Source organism: Ahaetulla prasina, chromosome 6 (genome assembly GCF_028640845.1).
Source record: "Ahaetulla prasina isolate Xishuangbanna chromosome 6, ASM2864084v1, whole genome shotgun sequence".
Taxonomy (NCBI): Eukaryota; Metazoa; Chordata; class Lepidosauria; order Squamata; family Colubridae; genus Ahaetulla; species Ahaetulla prasina.
Window position 1 is genome coordinate 46,112,733 of NC_080544.1, and position 25,981 is coordinate 46,138,713.

The following is a 25,981-nucleotide window of genomic DNA, read 5'->3' on the forward strand; positions in this document are numbered from 1 at the left end:
ATGGATAAAAACCAATTACTCTATTTTTCCCAATGTGATTAAATACTCAAAAACAGAATGCTTCTACATATCTTTATTTATTTCGCTAGGCTGTTAAACTAATTAACTATGATGAATTAAGGCAAAAGAGTTGTAAATGTCCCCACATCAAATCAAAGTGTACCTGATGACAAGAATGAGGACGATAGATAAAAGCATAACAGTGAGAACATTTAAACATTGAATAGTTCAATTCTGCAATGCAATCATGTGAAAAATTGTCATTATTGAGAAAGATTTGCATGACAGCATCATGCATTTGATTACATTCAAGCTGCTATTTGTTTGGTAAGCATGAATAACCCAGAAAAATTACTTCCATGTTATTCTATTATTTTTATAGCAGCCTTGGTAGCAACGAGAGGAATAATCCAGTGCTTTGCAAACGAGTATATTGCAGCGAATATAAACTGGGGAATAGTTGTTGCGCAATGTGAAAGATTTAAATCTGAAGCTGATGTTTCTTCTGTTCCTTGAAGAAAAAAGTTGGTATGTACTATCCATTTTGCATCTGAAAGAGATGGAACAAAGACAGATGTCATTTTTTTCTTAGAACCTGCACAAACCCAATTGCACTGTATTAAACTAGCAATAGGGTGCTCCAGTGAATATCATGTTTATGAGAGAGAATTTGATCACAGATTTACTAGTTTGCAAATAGTTGCATAATTGCAAATAGATTGCTAGTCAACCCATTCTGATAATAAAATACACAAGAATAATAAAAGTGGAAGATTTTAAAATGAAAAATTTTGAAAACCCATACATACATAGGCATTATGTAGGACAATGAACATTATACTGAGTAAGAAATACTAAGCCAAAGAAACTAGAGGCCCAAGATAATGGAATGAATCAGGACTAATTCTGATTTGTAGCAACACTATTTACAATATGTGTCTGTACCATTTGGTCCTTGAAAACCATCCTTATTTCTACTATGTACATGCAACACTCCATACTTTTCAAATATAAAAATTTGAAAAATAAATAAATAAATAAATAAATACTTTTGTTCTTTGAACTTCATCCTAGTTTTGAAAATTTGATCAACTGTATACATTCCTTACTTTCTCAATCGTTCCCCTCAATCTGTTCATTCTCCTTTTGTGTGTTGTTTTGCAATTCAGTCCCATTCATTTACTCCATATGAACAACAACCTTCACATCCTTGATTTGCAACAGTTCATTTAGTGACCGTTCAAAGTTACAACGGCTTGGGAAAAAAGTGACTGCAGGCTGTTTTTCACACTTACGACTGTTGCAGCATCCCCATAGTCAAAATTCAGACACTTGGCAACTGACTCATATTGATGACCGTTGTCATCATGTGATCCCATTTTGCAACCTTCGAACAAGCCAAGTCAGTGGGGAATCCAGATTTACTTAACAACTGTGGCCAGAAAGATTGTAAAATGGGGCAAAACTCACTTAACATGTTTCACTTACCAACATAAATTTTGGGTTCAATTATGGTCGTAAGTCGAGGATCACCTGTATTTCTTTCATACAGGACAAAAACTTTTGTATTCATTTGCTTTCATTCAGCATCCATTCATTCTGGATCTTATCTCATTTTATTTTATCTCACACTTTTTAAATAATCCATTAACACTGTCTTCAACTTATTTTCATGTTTCCCCTGCCATATCAAACTCTCACTTATAAACAGCCTTGCACAAAGCCAGTCTAATTTATTTTGACAAGCTTTAATTTCCCACAATGCACCGTATACTATCTATTCACTTTCTAAAATATTTGCTTGAGAACCACATAAGGCATAGAGGGCACAGGTAGTTCACTCTCCTCTATGTTTATTCTACTGAGATTCTTAGGTTGTTCCTAGCAAATGAATGGATAATAATGTTATCTATCTACAAATAAGTATAACAGGAAGTCAGTAAAAATGTAATTTCATGTCAACAGTGACTTGGAGTTTGGTCTATCGCATACTATAGGTAGATATCTTTTAAGCCATTTAGTGAAAATTGTTTTTCATTTGTATATATGTTTGTGTTGATCAGTCATTTTCAATTTATTCTGCATTATTTAGCAATTATAATTATCTACTTGTCAAAATTGTGAAATTTATGATGCATTTGATGGTCAGGAACGGTTTTCACAAGAGAGTTGGAAACAGGATTAGAGACTAAAGATAACTGGTATGTATAACAGAAAGATTAAGACCATGTTGGCAAAAATAATGGCAGGGTGGGTGGCATCCAATAATAGATTGTCAAATGAGCCAATCAAATCTAATTAGAAATTATAATATTCAGTTAAGTTATGTTTGGTGTTAAGAAACAGAAGGAAATGGAGCAGGAGGCAAAGAGAATGATTGCAGAGCTTAAAGCACTTTTCAACATCATGTTTTGATCCAGATGTGCTGGACTGTAATTTATCTAACCCCTAGTTATCATGACCATTGGCTGGCTGGCTATCGTTATGGGAGCTGAAATTTCACACATTTGGAAAGCATCAGGTTGACACAAGCTGATTCAGAGGCATTACAGGAAAGCTTCCAAAAGAGTATTCTGGAGATGCAGATAAAGTGATGACAAATGTATCTAGATACGATAGAGAGGCAAAAAAAGTAATGATTATGTGAAGAAATACTGATCTGTTAGCCTTACCCTCTATTTATCATGACATAAGTTTCAGTTTTGAAGTCGTAACGATTAGGGGATGCCACACAAGAATCCATGAATAATATCTGATTTCTATCAAAGCTGTAGAGGGTGGCTTGGATGTATGCATTCTGGTTCAGGTTCATAAAGTAACCCATGTTATTTATTGGCTGGTTAAAGAAAGGTGACTCATAAAATAAAAATTCCATTTGAAATCTTGGCCCTTGCTTTGTGCATTCAAATTCATCAATGTTGTGGGTGACTTCCATATTTTTGCTGGGCTCCATTTTACAGGTGAATCGAAACTGAGGATTTATGCCATTCCCAGTGCTGCTGACAATATTGGTGAAAGTGCTTATCTTCCCATAATTCTGTTAAAACATCAAGCAAAATATATAAATGCGATCATTTTTAAAGCATTTGCTCTTCCCCCATGATTTAGTAGAAAGAATTGCTGCAATAACCCTCTATTCTCCTGGCAGGAGCTAAAGAATTAAATAACTTCAACAGTTTTACAATACAGTTTTGAAATGTTTCTCTCCATATAGTTTTTTTAAGGTAAAAATAGCAAGGATGAGAGTCAAAAAGCACAGTAATCTTCAAATTGTATAGCGAAGTGCCTGCACAGGAGCTATAGTAAACCAGAAAGTTTTTACTCTAATTTTAAAAAACAGGCGGGGAAAACCCCTTTAAAACTAAGGTCTTAAGAAAGACTGAAGAATTCCCTCTATCGCTTGCATTTTTGCAGGTGCATCAACTCGTTTTCTGAGAAAGATAGGCCATTTAACTGCCTGTACATTTTTTGAAATACCGAGAAATGGTGTATTATCATTTCTGCATTTATAGTACACCTGTGAGAAATATAACAGCAACCCACTTTCTCTCTAGGTAAAAAAAAATAATAAGCTTTCAAATGTAATCAGGGTTTAGGAAATGATACAATTTATTGGCTAGCTACTTATGTTAGTAGAGAGTATGGCATCCTTCTACCACCCCAGTCACCATTATCTATATATGGAAAGAAACCATGACAATGTTTCTTGGTAGCCAGAAAGTCCATCGTCTCAGAATTGCTTTTGAATTTTTCTAAAGCAGGGGTTGAACTCCACATATCTTGAAAGCTGCCAAATGAGAAAAATACTGCTCTAAAGTAGGGGTCTCCAACCTTGGTCCCTTTAAGACTTGTGGACTTCAACTCCCAGAGAGTTCAGGGAGTTGAAGTCCACAAATCTTAAAGGGACCAAGGTTGGAGACCCCTGCTCTAAAGCATTTCAAAGACACATGATTAAATCCAGTGCCTTGAACTGATTGAATATCAGATCATTTTGGAGGGTGTGAATAGCTAGGTATACTTGTATTTGGAAAGGGGTGCTGAATACTGTACTGCTTTTCTGATATCAACCAGACCAGGAGTTCTTCAAAACTTTTCAGACCATGGAACTCATTTTTTTTTAAAAAAAGAACACAGGATCTCTTTTCAAGAGGCAAAATAAGGGACCTCTGGTGGCTCAACAGACTAATGCAGTCTGTTATTAACAGCAGCTGCTTGCAATTACTGCAGGTTCAAGTCCCACCAGGCCCAAGGTTGACTCAGCCTTCCATCCTTTATAAGGTAGGTAAAATGAGGACCCAGATTGTTGGGGGGCAATAAGTTGACTTTGTATATAATATACAAATGGATGAAGACTATTGCTAACATAGTGTAAGCCGCCCTGAGTCTTCGGAGAAGGGTGGGATATAAATGCAAATAAAAAAAAAAATTCCGTGATAAGAAATTGGCTGCATTTCAATAAATACTTTCTTTTGCCCTTAATCTCTCACCAAACCCCATCAATATTTTATGGAATCCATTTTTAAAAATCCAGAGCTAAACTATTTAGAATCAAGGGTCCTTGGTGCTCTGTGAGCTTGCTTGCTTTTTTGCAGACATTTCATTACTCAAACTAGGTAACATCATCAGTGATGTTACCTACCATCAGGAGTGATATTTGCTGTCAATAAGGACTGCAACGACCACTATAAAGGACAAACAGGCAGAAGACTGGCAGAATGTATCCATGAACATCAACTAGCAGTCAGAAGATATGATGAAAAGTCTTTAATTTCACAACATACAGACAGATTTAACCATAGTTTCAATTGGGAAAATGTGACCACCGTAGACCAAGCCAAGTCCAAAAATGCCAGAGAGTTTCTAGAAGCCTGGCACAAGCCTATGCAAAAGAAACAATCACGCAGCCCAAAAAGCAACAAAAAAAAAATCGAACAATCTATCCACCAGCAATCAGCACCCAGATCAGCAAAGATTAACTCCAAGGTTAACATCAGACCAACAATCAACAATCAAGTAATGTTCTTTCTGCGCCAACTCAGTAAGCTCAAACTGCCCAAGGAGCTGCTGATCCAATTCTACAGAGGAATTATTGAGTCTGTCATCTGCACCTCTATAACTGTCTGGTTCGGTTCTGCAACCCAACAAGAAAAACACAGACTTCAGAGGATAATTAGAACTGCAGAAAAAATAATTGCTACCAACCTGCCTTCCATTGAGGACCTGTATACTGCATGAATCAAGAAGAGGGCCGTGAAAATATTTACAGACCCCTCGCATCCTGGACATAAACTGTTTCAACTCCTACCCTCAAAACGACGCTATAGAGCACTGCACACCAGAACAACTAGACACAAGAACAGTTTTTTCCCGAAGGCCATCACTCTGCTAAACAAATAATTCCCTCAACACTGTCAGACTATTTACTGAATCTGCACTACTATTAATCGTTTCATAGTTCCCATCACCAATCTCTTTCCACTTATGACTGTATGACTATAACTTGTTGCTGGCAATCCTTATGATTTATATTGATATATTGACCATCAATTGTGTTGTAAATGTTGTACCTTGATGAACGTATCTTTTCTTTTATGTACACTGAGAGCATATGCACCAAGACAAATTCCTTGTGTGTCCAATCACACTTGGCCAATAAATTCTATTCTATTCTAAATTCTATTCTAAACAATACCCCAATCAAGAAACTTCCAAAGAAGCCAACAGCAAACAGCCCAATCAAAGAATCTCTAAGATCCCATCAACGCTGTCAGGCAAGCCACTAGAATATAAACTGACAGCAAACAGCACTTCTTACTAACACTGATGATGTTATCTAGTTTGGGTAATGAAGCATCTGCAAGCGCAGAGAGCACCAAGGGCCCCTCATGTCAGAGCTATAAATATTCTCCTTTATTAGTATTTAGAATGAAGGCAAATAGACTAGATGCATTTACATTGATAAGAAGGAAATCTCACTCACCTAAAGACTTTTATCATATCACTTAGGCTATATAATCTATTACTGGGTTAACTGGGTCCACCTAATCTAATGTTGTTATTGTCGGTTTTGGCCATCTGATATAAAGTATTTTAATGTCCACTAATTTACGTGATCAAATATTAGTTAACATCTCCAAATAAGAATTAGTTATAGCATCTCCTTAAGCACAATTTATTTGCAGGAAAAGATTGTATTTTTGAGATTTTCAGCCTTAAACTTTCCAAAATAACAACCATTCCATTATAGTGACAGGTCATATTATCAGATACTTACTTCTCTTTTGGTTCCACAACCATCATATGGTATATAGAATGTAAATTTATCTTTTGAAATGTCAGGTGTACAGGTAGAATCGCTTATGTACAAATTACAGTCAAGGCAGCCCTTTGAAATGAGATATTGTTTCCCAATAACTGCCTTCATGTATTCCGAATAGCAAGAAAGTGTTACTGCACCGTGAGAAAGGAAATGTGATGTCAGTCAATAGAAGAAAACATATAAAAATATAGCTAGGTTACCTTGTAAATGCAGATATCGTTGATTTACCATTAGTTAAAATAACCATACTTACAGTATTTAAGATTTTTCATTCTACATTTCCAAATTAATCAATCCATTCATGTTGTTTTACAATTATAAGTATTTATTAGTTCATTTCAAAATTGCTTGGTATGCTTGCACACATTAATATCAAAGCCTTAGTAGCTACAATGCTCCTAGTACTGTGAATCAAAAGCCACTAAACAGTTTGTCTGTTTTTGTCACAACAGTATACACAAACATTGTCATAAATAAAAACAACACATCATGAAAGAAAAATATATATATATAAGTAAAAGTATGCAACAGCTATGTTAATTTGAAAGTCAGGAGTTAAAAATAAAGGCATCTGAACTTTCTGTGAATCAGACAGGTGATTCAGCTGTGGCATCCTGAGTAATAAGAATACTGGCTTTGCTTCCTCCTTCGTTCCCATCACCTATGTTTTTGCCACAATCACTTTAATCAGTAACTAAATCTCTTCTCCACCCTTCACCATGACCTTAAGCAGCAGTGCATTGGAGGAGACACTTCTGTCTAATATACCCACCCAACCTTGTTGACACTGACATTTGTGCGGTTTCCAAAAACTTTTAAAACTTTCATCCATTGTGTGGATGGCAATTTGCTACTGAACTCTCTTTTTACAATCCTGTGGTCTCTACTTGGTAGAGTTGGGGCAATTGGATGGAGCTGAGCATTTACTGGTCAGATGTTCTTTCTGATTCCGACATGAAATTCAAAGATATATTTTTTTTTGCGCCCTAGGAGAAAAACATCTGCTACTACCTAGGATTGAACTTTCAACCTTCTGAGAGAGAAGCGAGCATCTTTACCACTAGACCACTCATTTTGCTACTGAACAAACAAATAAAATTATTTGAATTCTTGTGGAATGCCATAGGTCCATGAAAATGTTTAATTAAGTAATTGAACAACAATAAAAATTACCAAAATCTGTGGTATCATCCGGAAGAGCTATGAAAGAAAAAAAATATTATGATTAAGACATCTTTTACAAATTAGCTTGTAGAAGTACCTTACAGAATAATTACTAGATCTGTGATGTAGGAAGTATTGTTCAAATATAAGACAGCTAACGCTTGGCAAATACCAGGCTTACTTGATCCTATGACTGTTGGACCAGAGACTAAGCAACAGTCAAGCAGTGGCTCCATGACTGGCTGAAGAAATCATGGCAAGGAGGAAATGTATGTTTGACTAGATTCCAACTAGATGTTGCAATGAACGTTAATGGTGTAACAACTGGACCTATAACCTTACAGCCTGCTTATTCCAGGACTGAGAGAAGGCATATGAGCAATATTGTCTGAAGTATCTACATTCAGTTACTGCAGTGCTAGTTCAAACATTGTAAATGAAGCAGCATTAATGAATATTAAACAAAACAGGTGTCTGTAGAGGAAGCAAGATTGCAGCTGGAAAGAAAACTGAATATGTTAGAAGTCTAAGGAGTGTATGGTATACACTATATAGAAGTTAACAGGAGGTTCAAATGAGGGAGATACAAAATCTTGAAATTTAAAGTCAGAGTTTACCTTTGCAAAAACAAAAAAGTTCAATTATCTTTAAAACAGTTGTCCCTAACCTTTGCAGCTTAGCGGCCCAGCTGGGGAGGGAGAGAGGGAAACGGGGCTATGTGAACAGTAGGCTGGCACACACACACACAGCTTAATTTGCACAAACTTGACTTGCACAAGTTGAGCTACACACTCATGTGCAACTATGTCAGCCCACCACTCACATAAATTGGGCTGTGTGTGTGTACGTGCTTGTCAGTCTCCCACTCATGCGGCCCAGTTCCAAATAGGCCATGGCCTGGTAGTGGGCTGCAGTTTATTTATTTTTATTTATTTATTTGTCATAACAGTATACATAAGCATAAGCAAATCAAGACCCCTGATTTAAAAGTTGTCATAAAAATGACGGTTTATAGGATGTGATTTCATTTTTTGTCAACATTATGGCCACAAAACATTAGCTTTCTACAACCGGTATAAGGATACTGATTTTGAGAATTCAAACTTCTTTAACAATCAATAAAACTAATTTCTTAGGGTATATCTTGGAAAACCAACAACTATAAGGTTTCTTTATGGATAATCACTGGTTGTTTTGCAATATACCTTTCCCATGATTTTATTTATTCCTTTAGCATGGGAATATCTGGATTGGGATTTTGTAAATTGTCAGAAGGAGAGTGAGTTATCCTCTTTGGTTTGGAAATATCCCCAAATTAGGGAAGGAACTAGGAGCAATCAGGAAAAGAAAACAATACATAGATTTTTTTTGGTGGCGGCGTCAGGAGGGAAATTTTTAAAATATATTTTAAGGGATACTTTGTAAGTGCACCAAGTTTTAAAACATGTTTAAAGTGTTTAAAGCTATTTTTGATCATGAGCTCTGATCCATCGACAGATACAGATTTATTTGGCATATACTAATTTATGGAACAAGGTACAAAATGTTCACCAAACTGAACAATAATCACATGCTCATATGAATGTTTTACGTATCATAAAAACATTGCTTACTGGCTATCGTGGCTACTGTGGTAGTTGGTGGTGGTGGCGGCGGCAAGGCTGTTGAAAGAAATGTTTGCAATACTATTATTTCATATTTTAACTTACTGTATATAGTTTTATTAGCACATTTTGCTACATTGTTCTCTTCTGCAATGTCATCATTAAGTTATGGGGAGATGGTATATTTAAGGAGATATAATTTGTTGCTTTAAAATGCAAAGTTTTATATTCTATAGTTTTATAAAATATACAGTCTTAAAAGTTGAGCTGGAGGGAAAATGAAATGCAAGATGATTAGAGGCAAAAGCAATTGTCTTCTTCCATGACCACAAATCTACAGTTGAGATATATTAACACTAAACTCCATGTAGGAGGATGAACTGTTCTGAAATTATCAAGATTGCGGGTTTTTTCTCTCTCACTGTGCAATGATCTGACTGTCAGCTACCAGTCTAGGTGCATACGTATCTGCAGAGAAAGTAAGAAAAAGGAGTTTAAATTTCCTTAGAAGTACTTGCAAGTTGGCAAGCAGGCTTCAGAAGAAAGAAGTATAAAAGAAGCCGGAGCAGTAGAGACAAGGAGGGAGTTTTCTTCTCAGTTTGGTAAGAGATGCTGCTGGAGTGAGACGTGACCACTGCTCCAACTTATGGAGCAGAGGAGGCAATGGCTGTGAGAGCTCGAGTGTCATTTGTTTCAATTCAGCAATTCAACTGGTAGCTAGTCATTGAAAAAAAATATTGAATGTTTGTGACAGTGAGCAACTGGAGTGTCTTCACAGGAAGTGGCCATTCTGGCCCAGAAAAGTATTGAAAATACTTTGATCATGTCCAAAGCATGTTCTTAGGATATTCTGGAATCCTTTGCCAAAATCAAACTTAGAAGTTTTAGGAAGGGCCTGCTGTAGGTCCCATTCCTTGTGAAACACATTGAGTTTGTATGTTGCCTGCTTCCCAACTATGGGAGCTCAGAAGAAAGCAAGGACTTTCAAATAACAAACACAGTATTGCAATGACCTACCACTCCCCCCAAAGATGGAAAAATTGAGCAGGACAAGCACCCATCCACTTTACACCTTTGTTTTTATTTCTACACTTTCAACAACCTTAGTTTTATATCTGTAGGTACAAAGAAAATCAGTTCACCAAAGGGGTCCTCTGTATATTGAAGGGACTAAAATATCCATTTGAAATGTCTATGAAATATAAGGTTTTTTTAAGAAAGAAGAGAAAGAAGTGGAGCAATACCCAAGTTACTGGTAATAATACAGAAATCGAACAAGAGAAGGATAATCATGAAGCAGTCTTACTTGGAATCACAGTTTTCCTTGGAGGCACTTCTCGATAGTGTGCAAGAAAGCCTCTTTCACTCATGCTAGAATCACTTATAAATACAATTCTCATTTTGTTTGATGAGGATATGTATATCTTTCGTGGAGTCCAACAGATTTTTCCAAATGAAGGAGATGTTGAGAAAGGGCCATCAAAGATCTCCACAAAATCAACCGTGCAGAATCTGGTAATTTCCACTCTGTGGACAAAAAGATGAGTAGGCGAATGCCTTCAGAATTACATGAAACTACCATTACATCCAGATATTCAGTTTTAACAATATGTTAAAGCTGTCCTTCCTCAACAATTCCCACAGAAGTTATTCCATCCAGCAATGCCCAGAAACCTCTGAATTCCTTCCTTGTCCTTCTTCTGAACCAACTACAACTTTGCTTCAGTTCTGAGGCACAAAATGTGCAAAAACTATTTATGTGAGCTGTAAGACAGACATAGCAGAATTTCAAAAGTGAGATAAATCTAAACTCCTCAGAGGGAAAAAGAAAAAAAAAAGTAATGGTCCACCCATGTTATATCAATTATCTTGCCTTCAGAAAGCTAAGCTCCCAGGGTGGAAAAAGTTGCTCACCACAATATTAAATTGAATGAAAATATACTTTATTTTATTTTATTATGTTATTTCTAGTTGTAGGGGAACTCTAGGTGACCATAACCATATGCCAATAAATAATGCAACTTATTTATATTCTATAAACTTGATTATATAAATTTTAAAGTAGTAAAATAAAATCATGCTATAATAATAGCACTGATAACAAGCCAATGGTTTTGTTTTATCTTGCATAGGTTGTCTCTAACAATTCAGTTTTTAAAAGCCAAAAAATGTGGGATCAATTTTATTTCTAATGGGAGGCTCTATCATGATATATGCATACTCCTTCAATACTATAAATAGAAAGCAGAGTCACTTATAAAATTTAAGCATGTACTATTATGGATAATACTCCCTCATATTCAGTGTTATAATTTGATTAGAGTTATAGGCCATTTGAGATCCTGTGTTTTCAAGATCAGCATTCCTGGTATAAAGTAAGTACAACTAAATTGTCATTACACTCTGCTTTCAAAGAGACATCTGTCAGGTCATAAACAAACAAACAAACACGTTTCTTAAAATCAGTTATTATTTTAATAATTTTCAGTTAGAACAGATAGAATTTTCTTGCCTAATACATACTGTTGTTCTCTAAGGTGCCATTGGCTAATGCCTCGTATATTGAGGACAAAAATAATTAAGCAGAAATTGGACAGCAAGAAAACACACACACACACACACACACACACACACACACACTTCCCATTTTATTTATAGGACTTTGTATTCTTGCAATCTTAGGAGCCAGGGGATAATAATGCTATTAAAATCATAAACCTAGGATAGAAGAATAAAGAAAATACCCTGCATTCTGTGAGATAGTTCCAGTGGTGGGATTCAAATAATTTAACAACCGGTTCTCTGCCTAATAATTTCTCCCAACAACCAGTTTGCCAAACTGCTCAGTTAACAACCGGTTCTCCCGAAGTAGTGTGAACTGGTTGAATCCTACCACTGGATTGTTCCCATAAAACTTTCCAAATATAAAGTATGAAATATGTTTAGTTACAACAGTTTCTAACAAAAGCAAGACTTTGTGGCAGAAACTATTCAACGGCATTTTCATTGATGAACTAGCAGGTCCTTTATTACCTGAAATCTTTGAATCTGAGTTCTACATGACGTCTTTCTTCTACCTCTATGTCCCAAACACAGTAAGAATTCATTGGGTAGTTTGAAGGATAGAATGGACTTGAAAATGAACCTGAAGGACCTGTGAGTTTGCAGCCATAGAGACACTTGCCTAGAGGGAAACAAATTAATAAAGGGCTTTATTTGTATAGTATGCTTGTGTTAATACACACATATATAATTTTAGTGAAAAAATATACAAAAACTCCAGGAAACTTGCTTGCACATGTCAAATAAAGCCATTTATAAAAGTATTATGGAAAAAAGAAAATAACAACTTGAGAGGAAACAGCCTACATTCCCTGCATCTTAGTCAATAAAAACTCAAAAGAAAAAAGAAGAAAAAAGCAGAATGTTAAAGACAAATCCATTGTGTGGTTTTTAACCTACTTGAGAATGGGTAAGCAAAAAAAGCAAGAATAGACTACAAAGCGAAGACATTGCTTAAATATCCCAGAAGTTGGAAGTATCCTTGCCTATGTGACTCTTATTTCTTCCATTTATAACAATGTTTGGGATACATAAAATTTAAAACTAAAAATAGTACCACCCAATTCATACAGTACATTATTGTCAAACATGAGAGGAACTGCTAAGTAAGGAACTAGGAAAAACAAGTTAACTAAAAATGGGATCTATTATTTTAGATTTCTGAGAAGGAAACCACTATTACTTTTGTAGCTAAATATTCTGTACTTCAAATTTGGTGATAATTTCTTTTCAGCCTTTGACATACTGTGAGTGCTAGATAATAGTAGACTAACTATGCGTTATCTTCTGTTTTTTAAAAACTATTATTATTTTAATATGTAAAAAAGGGAGAAGTGGCTTTCAGTGAAAGAAAGAAAACCACTTAGATCACAATCCTACATGTGTACTGCTGGAGAAAATTTCAATGAATTAATTTCTGAAAAAAATGTTTATAGGTTTGTAATCTTAAATTAGTTAATTGATGCTGAAAAGAAACTTCAGCTCGATAGCTTACCAGAAGGAGTGGGCTTCTTAGTGTTAGGAAAAGCTATAGATTTTGATGCTAGAAGAAGGAAAAGATAAAAATACAGTTACTTGAATAATGACAAATCTCAAATTTAAGCATCTTACAATTAATATTTGTTTTGAATCCTCCGTTCAATAGAGATTTTACATGACATGATTATTAAGGAATGCCTCCCCATTCCACATGCAGCATGTTCTGTGATGAAGAGAATGTTGGCTGATTTTGGCCAACATAGGTCAAAAATTATATTTGTGCTTAGTATTCCCATTCCAAAGAGTGCTTAGATCACATGGGAGAACAGATACTCCAGTTATCCACAATTATTTGAAGCACCATTTGCTTTAAGAGCTTATTAAGAACTCAGATGCCAACTGAGCATGACTAATAGCTAGTTGCAGTCCAGAAACAACCTTCCTTGTATATAGGGTTCTAGCAGTCACCTCTAAAAGTAAACACCCTCCAATTACTCTCATACACGTTGACCCACCCAATGTTTCAAAACCTATTTTTCCTTGAGTGATATTATTTAACCTTTGATTGAAATCTTTTTCTCTTCTTGGCCGTAGGCAAACTACTTGGGAGTCTAATACTTGAATACACTGGTTATCTCTACCTACCCTATTAGGTTTCACAAGCCTTTAATGGTATGTTTGTATGTATATACAAAAAAGGCTAGGCGAATTTTCCATCTATTACAATTCTAGGTAAGATTGTTCAACCTTTCCTCCTGCTACTTAAATATATATATTGAAGGCTTGAATACATTTAATGTATCATCTAGATAGACCAAATAAAAATGGTGGAATGGAGGATGTGCTGAGAAAAATAATGTAGTAGAAAAGAAATAAATATCCCACATAATTTTCTATATTTGCATTTTTGCAGGCAAAAATGAGCTTGGAATATTTTGTTTGTTTTGCATAAGGAAAAGAAGTCATCCCAGAATGTTATTCAACATTGAATTTTAACTGCTCAAGTCCGTTAAACAGGAGATTGGTTAATCTACTGACCTGGAATAATCGGATGAGGTGTGGTTACTGCAGGAACAGGTCTAGTAGTTGGATTCTGAGTAGTTAGTGCCCGAACTGGTAATAAATAGAGCAAATATAATTTAACATTAGAGCTGAAAATAATCTTAAATGCAAAAAAAAGGGAGGTTATTTTAGGGAGTACACCAGAAAAACTTCTAACATAAAAAAAAAACCTTTGAAAAATGCATTTGCTTAAATAAAACAGTATATTGGAAGTTCTACAATGCAACATATTAAAGACACAAAAGAATATGTGCATGCATAATGTTTGCACTAAAATGCATAGATCGAGTTTATTAAAAAATGATCCAAATGTAAATACCTGGTACTTTTGATGTATTTCTTGTGGGAGCTACAAAAACCAAAAGAAAAGAAATAGTTGAGTTTGATAAATGAAGAAAGGAAAGGAAAACAGACAGAAGAATCTGATAGTTTGATGTTTCTCTACAGAGTAATTTTAATTACTCTCAAGAATATTTTGCAAGTCTATTAAAATCAGAAAGTATAGTTTATAATATACAATTTTGGTTTTGATTATCATTTTGGAATGCATGTGACTAAGTGTTCTTATTTTATCACCATTTATTTACAACACAGACAGAGCCTTCACACCGAAACTCTAGTATGTTAATTTTCACAGCTAATAACAGCAGAAATTTAAAAAGTAATGATTCAGTGTTCAGTGAAAAGGAGTCTGAGGCATAACACACCAGTTTCACGGAACAGATGTCACTGGCATTTTTTATATCACTAAATACTAAATTCAGGAATTTCAGTATTCCCTAAGTATTATTTTATGATATGTTCTTCTATGCAAAATGAGATCACTTCTCAAATACACTATTGTTTGCAGAGACAACGATACTTACTAAGTGTAATGGGATTCTTTGTTGTAAGGGAAACTGTTTCTATGAAAAAAAAGATACAGAAAGAGCTCTTCCTCTGAGAGATAGGGAAGCATTCATAATATTTTGCTAGGAAGGCTCCTATGAAATCATTTTATACTAACAACAGCGGCGATGGTTACCTGAGCAAATGACACCAGCGTCTTCCTTGTGGTCACACTGATGAGTTCCCCAGCCTGAATTGGAGCACACTTCTATAGATGATTCATTCCCTTTGCACTGAACATTTTCTAGGATTTTTAACATTTTTAACCAAAAACTTTCTACTATTGACCTCACCCCATTCCTAAGAGGACCATAAGGGGCGTGCATAAGCGCACAAATGTGCCTACCGTTCCTGTCCTATTATTTTTCTTTTCTTCTTCCTATATATATATATATGCTTATACCTCCTAACATTTACTCATATATATGTTTATATACTATATAATCTTTTTGTATGATGTTGTGAAAAAATAAATAAATAAATAAAATAAATAAATAGGAGGATGTTGCCAGTGCTTTGCCCAAAATAGGCTTCATTGGTGGCTTCCATAGCTTCTCCACAGGCAAGTTGTCTGCATATAACCTTTGCATCTGGTAAGTCCCAACCATCATCACAGACTGTTCCCCAGTTCCCATTGTGAAAGATTTCAAGGCGACCCTGGCATCGGTTTTTGCCATTCATCAACTTTACAGTCAATGAGTTTGTTGTCGTTACCAATGCACTTTCTGCAATTGTCAAAAGAATATAAACAGCATTTTCTCCCAATGACATTACATTGACACTTTGAGGGTTCATTTAAAAAAGGCATTTCAGTGTTTCCCAACCTGATTTTTTTTTGTCAGATAACATTCTGCCTTTGTTGGGCATGCATGTGTGTGTGTGTACAGTACAACTCTAGCTATTGTGACATGTGTTCCCTTTTATATAAATGGGGTTGAATGGATTTAAGAAGATATATGTTTAGGCCTGGCCACAGTTGCTACCTGTACACTGAGAGCGTATGCACCAAGACAAATTTCTTGTGTGTCCAGTCACACTTGGCCAATAAAATTCTATTCTATTCTGTCTATAATCTACAAATCTTTGGATCATTTACAAATTCTTTTGTATATTTGAGAAATAACTTTCAGGTTTCTTTTCCCTGAATATTCGAGATGACAACCGTGTTATTCTTTTACATCATCATATAAACAAAGATAAACATTTTGAGGTCTCTACCTCTTTTCCAATTGAGTTGTCCTGGTTAAATTAAATTCAATGGCCTAGTGTTTGGTTAGAAGCTGTGCCAGTGTATGAAAATAACTTTGGGAAGCAGGAGAAAGAGCCAAAGCCAAAAAAACATCTGATAAGAAAATCAAAGTCCAAAAAAGGAATGAGAAAAGAGAAAGCACCTCAGAAAGGACCCTGCTGAATTCTGTTGAAAATAATACCAGGAGGGAGGAGGAAGGTCTTTCAGGCTTGTTTTTCTATTACTGCAGTGGTCCCCAAACTTTCTGGCACCAGGGACTGATTTCATGGCAGACAAATTTTCTATGACCCAGGGGAGAATGGTTTTGTGCACAACTTAGATCTCGCACATGTGCAAGGGGAGTCACTCGCCGCTTGCGGGGTCTGATTCCTCATAGGCTATTTATTTATTTATTTAATTAAACTTTTATACCGCCCTTCTCCCGAAGGACTCAGGGCGGTGTACAGCCTACATTTAAAACAATTAATATACACACTAAAATAACATTTAAAAAACTTATTCAATAAAAGGCCGAAATTAAAACCGTCCAATTGACCATATAAAATACCCAATAAAATTACAATTGAAAAATTTAAAATTTAAAATTTAGAGTTTAAAAATCAGGCCAGTCCCGCTTGGATAAATAAATAAGTTTTCAGTTCCCGGCGAAAGGTCCGAAGGTCAGGCAATTGGCGTAAACCGGGGGGAAGTTCATTCCAGAGAGTAGGTGCTCCCACAGAGAAGGCCCTTCCCCTGGGGGCCGCCAACCGACACTGCTTGGCGGACGGCACCCTGAGAAGACCCTCTCTGTGAGAGCGCACGGGTCGGTGGGAGGCATGTGGTAACAGCAGGCGGTCCTGTAAGTACCCGTACTGGTACTGGTCTGGTACTGGTCTGTAGCCCAGGGATTGGGCACCTCTGTGTTACCGTTTCCTTATAATAAAGGTAGCATTAATACTATTGATTTTGATATCCTGGTTTGATTTCCTATCTGAAAAGGCTGACAGAAGTGAACAGGTTTGTTGCATGTCCCTACTTCCCTCTGTTTCCACAATGCAGATATCACTTCAAAGGAAGTATGACGACAGAAGCAGAATTACTAATATAGTGCTGCCACACTTAGTAATTACTAGAAACGAGAAGAGATTTATCACGATAATGAAATGGAAGGTAAATCTCCCTATTCTGCCATCCTACCCCCAATCAAAATGTTTTCTGTTGCTGTTCTTTTTTGTTTTAATAAAGAGAGAAAAGCCAGGAAGCACTAGATGTTATCTACTGGCACTTATACACCCAAAGTGAATTCCCTTTTTCTCTACCAGGCACCTGTTTCAGTCAAGCCTTGAAAACTTTTTTTTCAAAAAATCAATTTGAAATAAGACTTTAAAAATCATTACTTTATTTTTATTTCTAATGGTGACATTGGATTCCCTGATATTCTGCCAGACATTATTAGAAAATTATGGAATGCCTGCAACCGAAACCTTTATTTGCAAATGTACCAATCTGTTATCCCTAAAAAAAGTTGAAAGTATAAGCTTGAAGGGCTAGCCCTGGTTACTTTCTGAGAAAGAGGTGTATTTTAAGTGCCCTAAGTACTACATTAGCCGGTCTGGGAATTAGCACCTCCACTATCAAACAGCTGTTTTGGATTTTGAACATCCATAATATGTTCATAACATAAAAAAATGTTCCCATTGCCCCAGAAGATTTTGTTTTGCATTACATTACATATTTTCCAGTTCACATCTTTTTAGTCCTTCTGGTATATTCAGAGGTGGGATTCAGCCAGTTCGCACCTATTTGGGAGAACCGGTTGTTAACTTTCTAAGCAGTTTAGAGAACCGGTTGTTGGAAGAAATCTTATTTTGTTTTTTTCCACTTTACAAGGCTAATCCTGTAAGGAAGGCAGGAAGGGAACATTCTGGTGTTGTTTCTAGCCTAAACTTTATTGCCCTGCTTAAAGAAATTGCCTCTCTGGTTAACCCTTATTACATTGTAATAGCTAAGGCGATGCACCCATCGACGTGAGTGACGTTGAGTTGGCCGCGTCCACATGATCACATGACCACCAAGCCACACTTACCCAGCTCGTCACTAGGGCAGAGAACCGGTTGTTAAATTATTTGAATGCCATCACTGGGTATATTCCTTGGATGTACAGATTTTGGAAAGAAAGTTGGATGCATCTTATTTCTTTCTGCCTTGTTAAAGAGTTGGCTGGTTCTATTTCCCTTTAAATTATGATACAATGTTTCAAGTAAAAATAGTAATTTAAGAAAATACCTACTAGGTGCTGATGTGGTGACAGCAGGACCTAAAAATAGAAGAAATAATTTCTGTGAGTGAAGATGATATAGTAATGATGATTAATTATGGGTTATATTATATTGCCAATGTTATCATTTTTTCTTTTATATTTTCGTATTTTTCTTGAATGAATGAATGAAGTAAAAGTGTCCCTCTTGTGAAATGTGATAAATAAATAAATAAATCTGTAATAAATGTAATCTAAAATAAAAAAGCAAACCTGGCTGAAAGTATAAGAACTGATCCCAATACTGTTTTCAGTATTGAGACTATATATGGTGTTTATTTGCTGACTACATCTGAGTCTTCCATCTCCATTATTAAGTTTTGTGGTTATATGACTTGCAACTTCCAGTTACCTTTCTCATTGACTTTATTGGAAGCTGGTTATGAAGTTTGCAAATGGCAATCACATGACTGCAGGATACTGTGATTGTTGTAAATGCTTACCAGTTGCCAAGTGCCGAAATCACGATCACAGAGATTCTACAAAAACCATACCTTCAAGGACCTGTCAAAAGTCTCATTTTTCAGTGCTAATTTGGTTGGTAAGCAAGCACTACCCATAAACCAATCTACTCAAGATGGTCAATGCAATGTAGCATTCCGAACAAAAAATAAATTTAGCAGACATTTGGTTCTTAAAATAAACATAAAGTTCTAGACATATTGTAACTATGTTCTGTTGGTGAAATTTGATTATGATTTCTATAGCTTTGCATCATTAAACTCTTCAGAGACATTTCAGAGGACTATGTGACTTCTGAATATAAAAGCTATAGGGGAAAACAGGCGAAAAGCATGTGACTTACAATAAGATACTTCCATACTGTTGTTGAATAAAAAGAATAATTCCATATGTTTTATTTAGTCAAAAGATTATTATTCCATTGTCTACCAAGTCTCACTTTAAATGAATTTACTGAAATATACTGTAATAACTTTATTAAAGCATAAGCAGTTCCGATTACCTGAGCAAATGACCCCAGCATCTTCTTTGTGGCGACAGTTATGAACACCCCAAGGTTTATGGGAGCATTCTTCAAGAGAGGACTCGTCCCCATTGCACTTCAGCTCATCCAGGAAGATGCTGCCAGTTCCTTCCCCAAATGCAGCATTAGGTAAGGCTTGGATGGCCTTTCCACAGGCAAGCTGCCTACATACAACTTCAGCGTCATTCATGTCCCAGCCATCGTCACAAATTGTGCCCCAGCTTCCATTGTAAAAGACCTCAACGCGACCACGACATTTGACTTCTCCATTCACCAGTCTCAGAGATTTTTCTTGAAATGAAAACATATATAAATTGGACATTCACCTCAGATATCTAATTTCTAGAATTCTTCATTTCTAATGAGTGAAGAATCAACTCTGCAGTTCTGTTTTGCAACCCTTAGGTGGAGAGTATTCCTTGTGATCAGCTGGAAGTGCTGTAAATTTATTATTACAATTATCATTGTTGTTGTTGTTGTTGTTGTTGTTGTTGTTGTTGTTGTTATTATTATTATTATTATTATTATTATTATTATTATTATTATTATTATTATTATTATGTCTCTCCAAAAAGAAGGCTGGGTCTTATTTTCTTTTGATCCCTGAAAAAACGGCTAGGCTTTCTTTTTGGAGGGTTCTAATTATTGACTCACCTCATGGCCGTGGCACCGATAGCCCCACCCAGCAGGAGCCCACCGCTGGCCCACTTCTTCTGTGGCTGCTTGCCACCACTCACACGCATTGCCCAGGCCTCCGTTTTGTCTCTAGATACCTGCTGGAAGGCATCTGAAGGCCAAACTGAGGCCAGGGCAATGCGTGCAAGTTGTGGCAAGTGGCTGCAGAAGAAGTGGCTGCAGAAGAAGGCGAGGCAGGTGTCTAATAGTGCAAGATCTGTTAAGTAGGGCAGTTTCACACCCCCATTTCCCCCTCGCTTATTTTTTAGCTGTGTGCCTCGTCCCACCCCCTGCACCCCGGGGTGGGTGGAGTCTTAATTGGGGCTAATTTTGTGGGTGGAGCTTAATGTGATCATATGTGCTCAAAAATGTGATAGGGCTTCTTTTCAAGGTGGATCGTCTTTTTGGAAAAACACGGTATTAGAATGCAAATCTACTTAACCATATAATAAATACCTCTTATTCCCTGTGTAGTCAGATCCATGGAGGTTGTAGAAAGATCTGACAAAAACAAAAATTTATAGTTACATGATTCGGAAACTTTGCCTGAATATTGTTGCTATCATAGGTGTATAAAGATAAAAATATTGTTGGGAAAAAACAGCTATTCTTTTGGTTTTCCACTTCCTTTCTATCCGTTTGCTCATCCAACATATATTAGTTTTCAAATTCAATTCTTGTTCATTCACTTTGACCAAACCACTTCATTATATTGCTTTTGTACCAGTTAGCTTAATTAATTTGACTTCCAATGATTAAGGACATTAACACTACTGATTAACCACTAACAATTTTAAGTACCCCATAAACACGAAATATTTTAGTTATGTATTTATTAAATTTATGTGCCATCTCACAAATAAATGCATCCAAAGCAAAACATTCTACAATTCAATGCTGTCACTTTAGTTTACACCTTCTTTAAATTAAATAACACATGATAGTCATTCATTCTTATATCCATATGTTATTCAATTACTTGCTGAAAACCAAATCTCAGTGTTTAAGCATAGCATGAAGACTCACTTTATTTGAGAAATTGCACTTTCTCAAATACTGAAAAAAAGAAAAGGAAGTTGGATTAATCTTATGTCTCTCTGTACTGATAAAGACTTTACTGGCTTCATTTCTCCTTAAATTATGACCAAGATTTGGTTTTAAACAACAATAGAAATTTAAGAAAATATCTACCAGGTGGTGGTGTGGTAACAGCAGGACCTGAAAATAGAAGAAATAACTTTGGTCTGGGTGAAGAAGACAACATACTGATGTTGATGAATTATGAAGTTATATTATATTTTCATTATTATTATCACCATTATTTCTTTTTACTCTTCTTTAGTTTGATGCAGTAAAGTAAAATAAAAAAAGGAGATAGCAAACCTGGCTGAAAGTATTGGAACGAATGCCTGTTGCCTTTTAATATTGATGCTGAGGAGATAGTCCTCATTTACTGACTGCAATTGAATCTGCCAACTCCATTTTTAATTGCTGTGGTTGTTAAATGTGTTAAGCACCTTAAGCAAATTTACTTAAAGATAATGTACTAAGTCATGGAAACCTGCATAACAAGGTTAAATCCTTTTATGTTCAATAATAAATGCAATTTTTTCTACTGTTATCAATGAATATTATCTGAAAGCTTTACACATTAATAGCAGTTAGGATCTTTTGCAATCCCATTCATGACCACTTTATTAGACGGTAACATACTTTGACTTTCTGATGATAATATTATACCTGGGAAGAGTCACATTGTAATGACACCTAATTTTATTTATTTTTCTTTTACTATTTTGGATAATATAAACCAAGTAAAAATATCACATGACTTGAAAACTGAGCAGTTCAGATTACCTGAGCAAATGACCCCAGCATCTTCTTTGTGGCGACAGTTATGAACGCCCCAAGGTTTATGGGAGCATTCTTCAAGAGAGGATTCGTCCCCTTTGCATTTCAGCTCATCCAGGAAGATGCTGCCAGTTCCTTCCCCAAATGCGGCATTAGGTAGGGCTTGGATGGCCTCTCCGCAGGCAAGCTTCCTACACACGACATGTGCGTCATTCATGTCCCAGCCATCGTCACAAATTGTTCCCCAGCTTCCATTGTAAAAGACCTCAACGCGACCACGACATTTGTCTTCTCCATTCACCAGTCTCAGAGATTTTTCTTGAAATGAAAACATATGTAAATTAGATTTTATCTGCAGATATCTAATTTTTAGAATTCTTTATTGCTAAACAGAGAGGAATCACCTCTTTGTCTTCTGGCTTGTCCATATAATACCTTAATGTCAGTCAATTTTATTCAAGTCATATTGTTTTTTTATTGATAGCATTGGTCTATCAGAACAAAAGTTGTTTCATAGTATGATATGAAACCATATGCTTCCTCTCTATAGCTCAATTCTATTCTTTGGCATTTCCAACCAGCACAACCAAAGGATTCTCCTTGGTGCAAAGTACTAGAGCTCATATCAACTCCTAACCGATCCTTTGAAGACTATAAAACCAGGGTAATAATTTTTGTTTTTAAATACAGGACTCAAGATAACAGGATGATTAGGGTTTTTTTAAGAACATAGGTAGATATGTACAGTACATATTTACATATATCGATCTAGATTAAGCAAGTTTATTTCCCATTTATTTATTTAACTTTTTAATGAGCTTTAGTTTCAGAAAAAACAGTATGTAATTATTCATTCACAAAATTTTGCATAGATCTCAATAGCAAAGTTATTTTTCTAGTCATAGACCTGAATAAAATAATTTCAATAAGAATTGCAGACATTTCAGTAATAACAATGAAAACCAGGAAATTTGAAAATTAGTTAGGGGAGTTCATGCTAAATACACATTCTTGATTCAGCAAAATATACTGTAGTTTCAAAAGATATTGTATTTAATACAGTAGCTTATTGAAATATGGTTTTATGTGTGCTGAAACATTCAGGATCATCTACTTCACAGAGTTTCAACAGCATTCATGTCACCATACTCTAAAATGTCTGTGTGAGTAGAAAACAGTAGGTGTACAAGTGGTTCATTATGTCTGACATGACATTCATCTTTTCACAAACATTATCAAGTATATCGTGAGCTTGATAGTTCAAACACTGGATTGATTTACATATTAACTAGTCCATGATAGATAGAGTGAAAGTGTGTGCAGTGGTTTAGAGGTGGAGCTCTCGTTTCACAAAGGTTGTGTATTCGGTCCTAGGTAGAGGCAGGTATTTCTCTCTCTGGGCACAATGAGAATATATCTACTGAACAAAATTCTGCATTGGCAACAGAAAGGGCATGTGGCCATTAAACACACTGCTTGCTCATTGAGTTGCCCAGATTTCACCCCGCAAGGGATTATGAGGTTGTTAAAAGATGATGATGATGATAGAGTGAAAAAAAATCCTTATTAGACTTATGGACTATCTTCAAGAGTTCAAAACAACTTGGATGAGGAGCACCCCTTAATTTTATCTTCACACCAACCTTGTGAATTAGGTTAAACTGAAGGAATGATTGGCTCAATGTTATCCCATGAGTTCTCATGGTGGACCTGAACTTGGATTTCCCCAAAGCTAGTCCACATCTTCACAGGAACCTATTATTTCAGATGTGGTTCAACAAAGGAACAATTTAGAACCAGCATGTAAGCACCCCTTGCAATCAGCCGGAAGTGCTGTAGGTTTATTGTTGCAATATTTATTACTGTTACAAGAATGAGAGGTCACTTCAGCATATAATAAATACCTCTCCTTTCCTGCGTAGTCAGCTCTGCGGAAGTTGTAGAAAGTTCTGACAAAAACAGAAAATTATATGCTTCAGAAACTTTGCCAGATGCTCTTTTCTATCATAGGTGTATAAAGATAATACTGAAAAATAAATAAAACCACAGCCATTCTCTTGGTTTTGCACTTCATAACATAACATAACAACAGAGTTGGAAGGGACCTTGGAGGCCTTCTAGTCCAACCTCCTAAATTCCCTCTAAATCCGTTTGCTCTTCATACCTATATTTGTTTTCAGATTCAATCCTAATCACTTTCCTTTGACCAAATCACTTCATGATACTGCTTTTGTACTAATTAGCCTAATTAATTTGATTCCCAATCATTAAGGACATTAACAGTACTGTTTAACCAGAAACAACTTTTAAATTCCCTATAGTCACAGAATATTTTATATATTATTTATTGAGTGTATATGCCATCTCGCTATTCAGAGCGAAACATTCCATAATTCCACTCTCTCACTTTATTATAAACCTTGTTTAAATCAAACATATAACCTTTCTTTCTTATATTTATACACTTTTCAATGATTTGCTGAAAAGCAAAACTCCAGTCTTCACACGACATGCATAACATGAAGACTTATTTTATTTCACAAATTGTAGTTTCAATGAAAGGGGGTAAAAAAGAATGTTGAATGAATCAGACTTCATTCTGTGCTGGTAATGATGTTACTGGTTCTATTTCCCCTTTCATTATCATGCAAGGTTTGGTTTTAAGGAACCACAGGAATTTCAGAAAATACTTACCAGGTGGTGATGTGGTGACAGCAGGACCTGAAAATAGAAGAAATAACTTAGATCTGGGTGAAGAATACAACATACTGATGTTGATAATTTAGTGGGATAGAGTATATCACCACTGTTGTTATTATTTCTTTTATATATATATATATTTACTTTTCTTTAGTTTGATACAATAAAGTAAAATAAAAAAGGCATAGCAAAGTTGGCTGAAAGTATTGGAAGTGATGCTTGGTTGCCTTTTAGTATTGACACTACAGGTAGTCCTCATATACTGACTGCAACTGAGTCTGCCAACTCCATCATTAAGTGTTGTGGTTGTTAAGCATATTAAATACTTCAATCAAATTTATTTGAAGATAATGTAATAACTTATTGAAGCCTGCATAACAAGGTTAAATCCTTAAATCCTTGTATGTTCAATAATAAATGCACTTTTTTCTACTGAAAGCCATTATCAATGAAAATTTTCAGAAAGTTTTACACATAATAGCAATTAGGCTCCTTTGCGATCCCATTCAAAACAATTTAGTTAGATGGTTAGATGGTGATATATTCTAGTTTTTTGATAATGTTCTACCTGTCAACAGTCATGTTACATTGATACCTGATTTTTCTTTTTTTCTTTTATGTGTTTGTATAAAATAAACCAAGTAAAATATCAAATGACTTGAAAATTGAGCAAGTCAGATTACCTGAGCAAATGACCCCAGCATCTTCCTTGTGACGACAGTTATGAACGCCCCAAGGTTTATGGGAGCATTCTTCAAGAGAGGATTCATCCCCATTGCACTTCAGCTCATCCAGGAAGATGCTGCCAGTTCCTTCCCCAAACGCAGCATTAGGTAGGGCTTGGAAGGCCTCTCCGCAGGCAAGCTGCCTACACACGACATGTGCGTCATTCATGTCCCAGCCATCGTCACAAATTGTTCCCCAGCTTCCATTGTAAAAGACTTCAATGCGACCACGACATTTGTCTTCTCCGTTCACCAATCTCAGAGATTTTTCTTGAAATGAAAACAAATGCATATTGGACATTCACCTCAGATATCTAATTTTTAGAATTCTTTATTTCTAAAGAGGGAGGAACCATCTCTGCTGTTCTGTTTTGCCATGTAATACATTAATGTCAGTCTATCAGAATGAAAACGGTTCCATA

At 35.7% G+C, this 25,981-nt stretch overlaps 2 protein-coding genes across 2 annotated transcripts in view; both read right to left on the bottom strand.

Moving 5' to 3' along the window:
* Positions 1-25,981, bottom strand: part of DMBT1 (deleted in malignant brain tumors 1) — a 109,033-nt gene that overhangs the window by 14,536 nt on the left and 68,516 nt on the right. Inside the window, exons 40-50 of the mRNA XM_058189104.1 lie at positions 25,493-25,829; positions 22,116-22,439; positions 19,588-19,886; positions 18,597-18,623; positions 15,057-15,095; positions 14,510-14,539; positions 14,167-14,460; positions 13,145-13,192; positions 12,121-12,271; positions 10,394-10,614; positions 9,097-9,144 (exon numbers count right to left, since the gene is read on the bottom strand). Coding sequence (XP_058045087.1) covers positions 9,097-9,144; positions 10,394-10,614; positions 12,121-12,271; positions 13,145-13,192; positions 14,167-14,460; positions 14,510-14,539; positions 15,057-15,095; positions 18,597-18,623; positions 19,588-19,886; positions 22,116-22,439; positions 25,493-25,829 — 1,818 coding nt within the window. The remainder of the gene's footprint in view (positions 1-9,096; positions 9,145-10,393; positions 10,615-12,120; positions 12,272-13,144; positions 13,193-14,166; positions 14,461-14,509; positions 14,540-15,056; positions 15,096-18,596; positions 18,624-19,587; positions 19,887-22,115; positions 22,440-25,492; positions 25,830-25,981) is intronic.
* On the bottom strand, positions 67-9,344 carry LOC131200661 (deleted in malignant brain tumors 1 protein-like). The gene is made up of 5 exons (XM_058187771.1): positions 9,097-9,344; positions 7,493-7,519; positions 6,275-6,450; positions 2,673-3,037; positions 67-550 (listed from the first exon to the last, which is right to left on the bottom strand). Exons 3-5 carry the CDS (start codon positions 6,422-6,424, stop codon positions 352-354), a joined length of 714 nt encoding a protein of 237 aa, XP_058043754.1. The 5' UTR covers positions 6,425-6,450; positions 7,493-7,519; positions 9,097-9,344; the 3' UTR covers positions 67-351.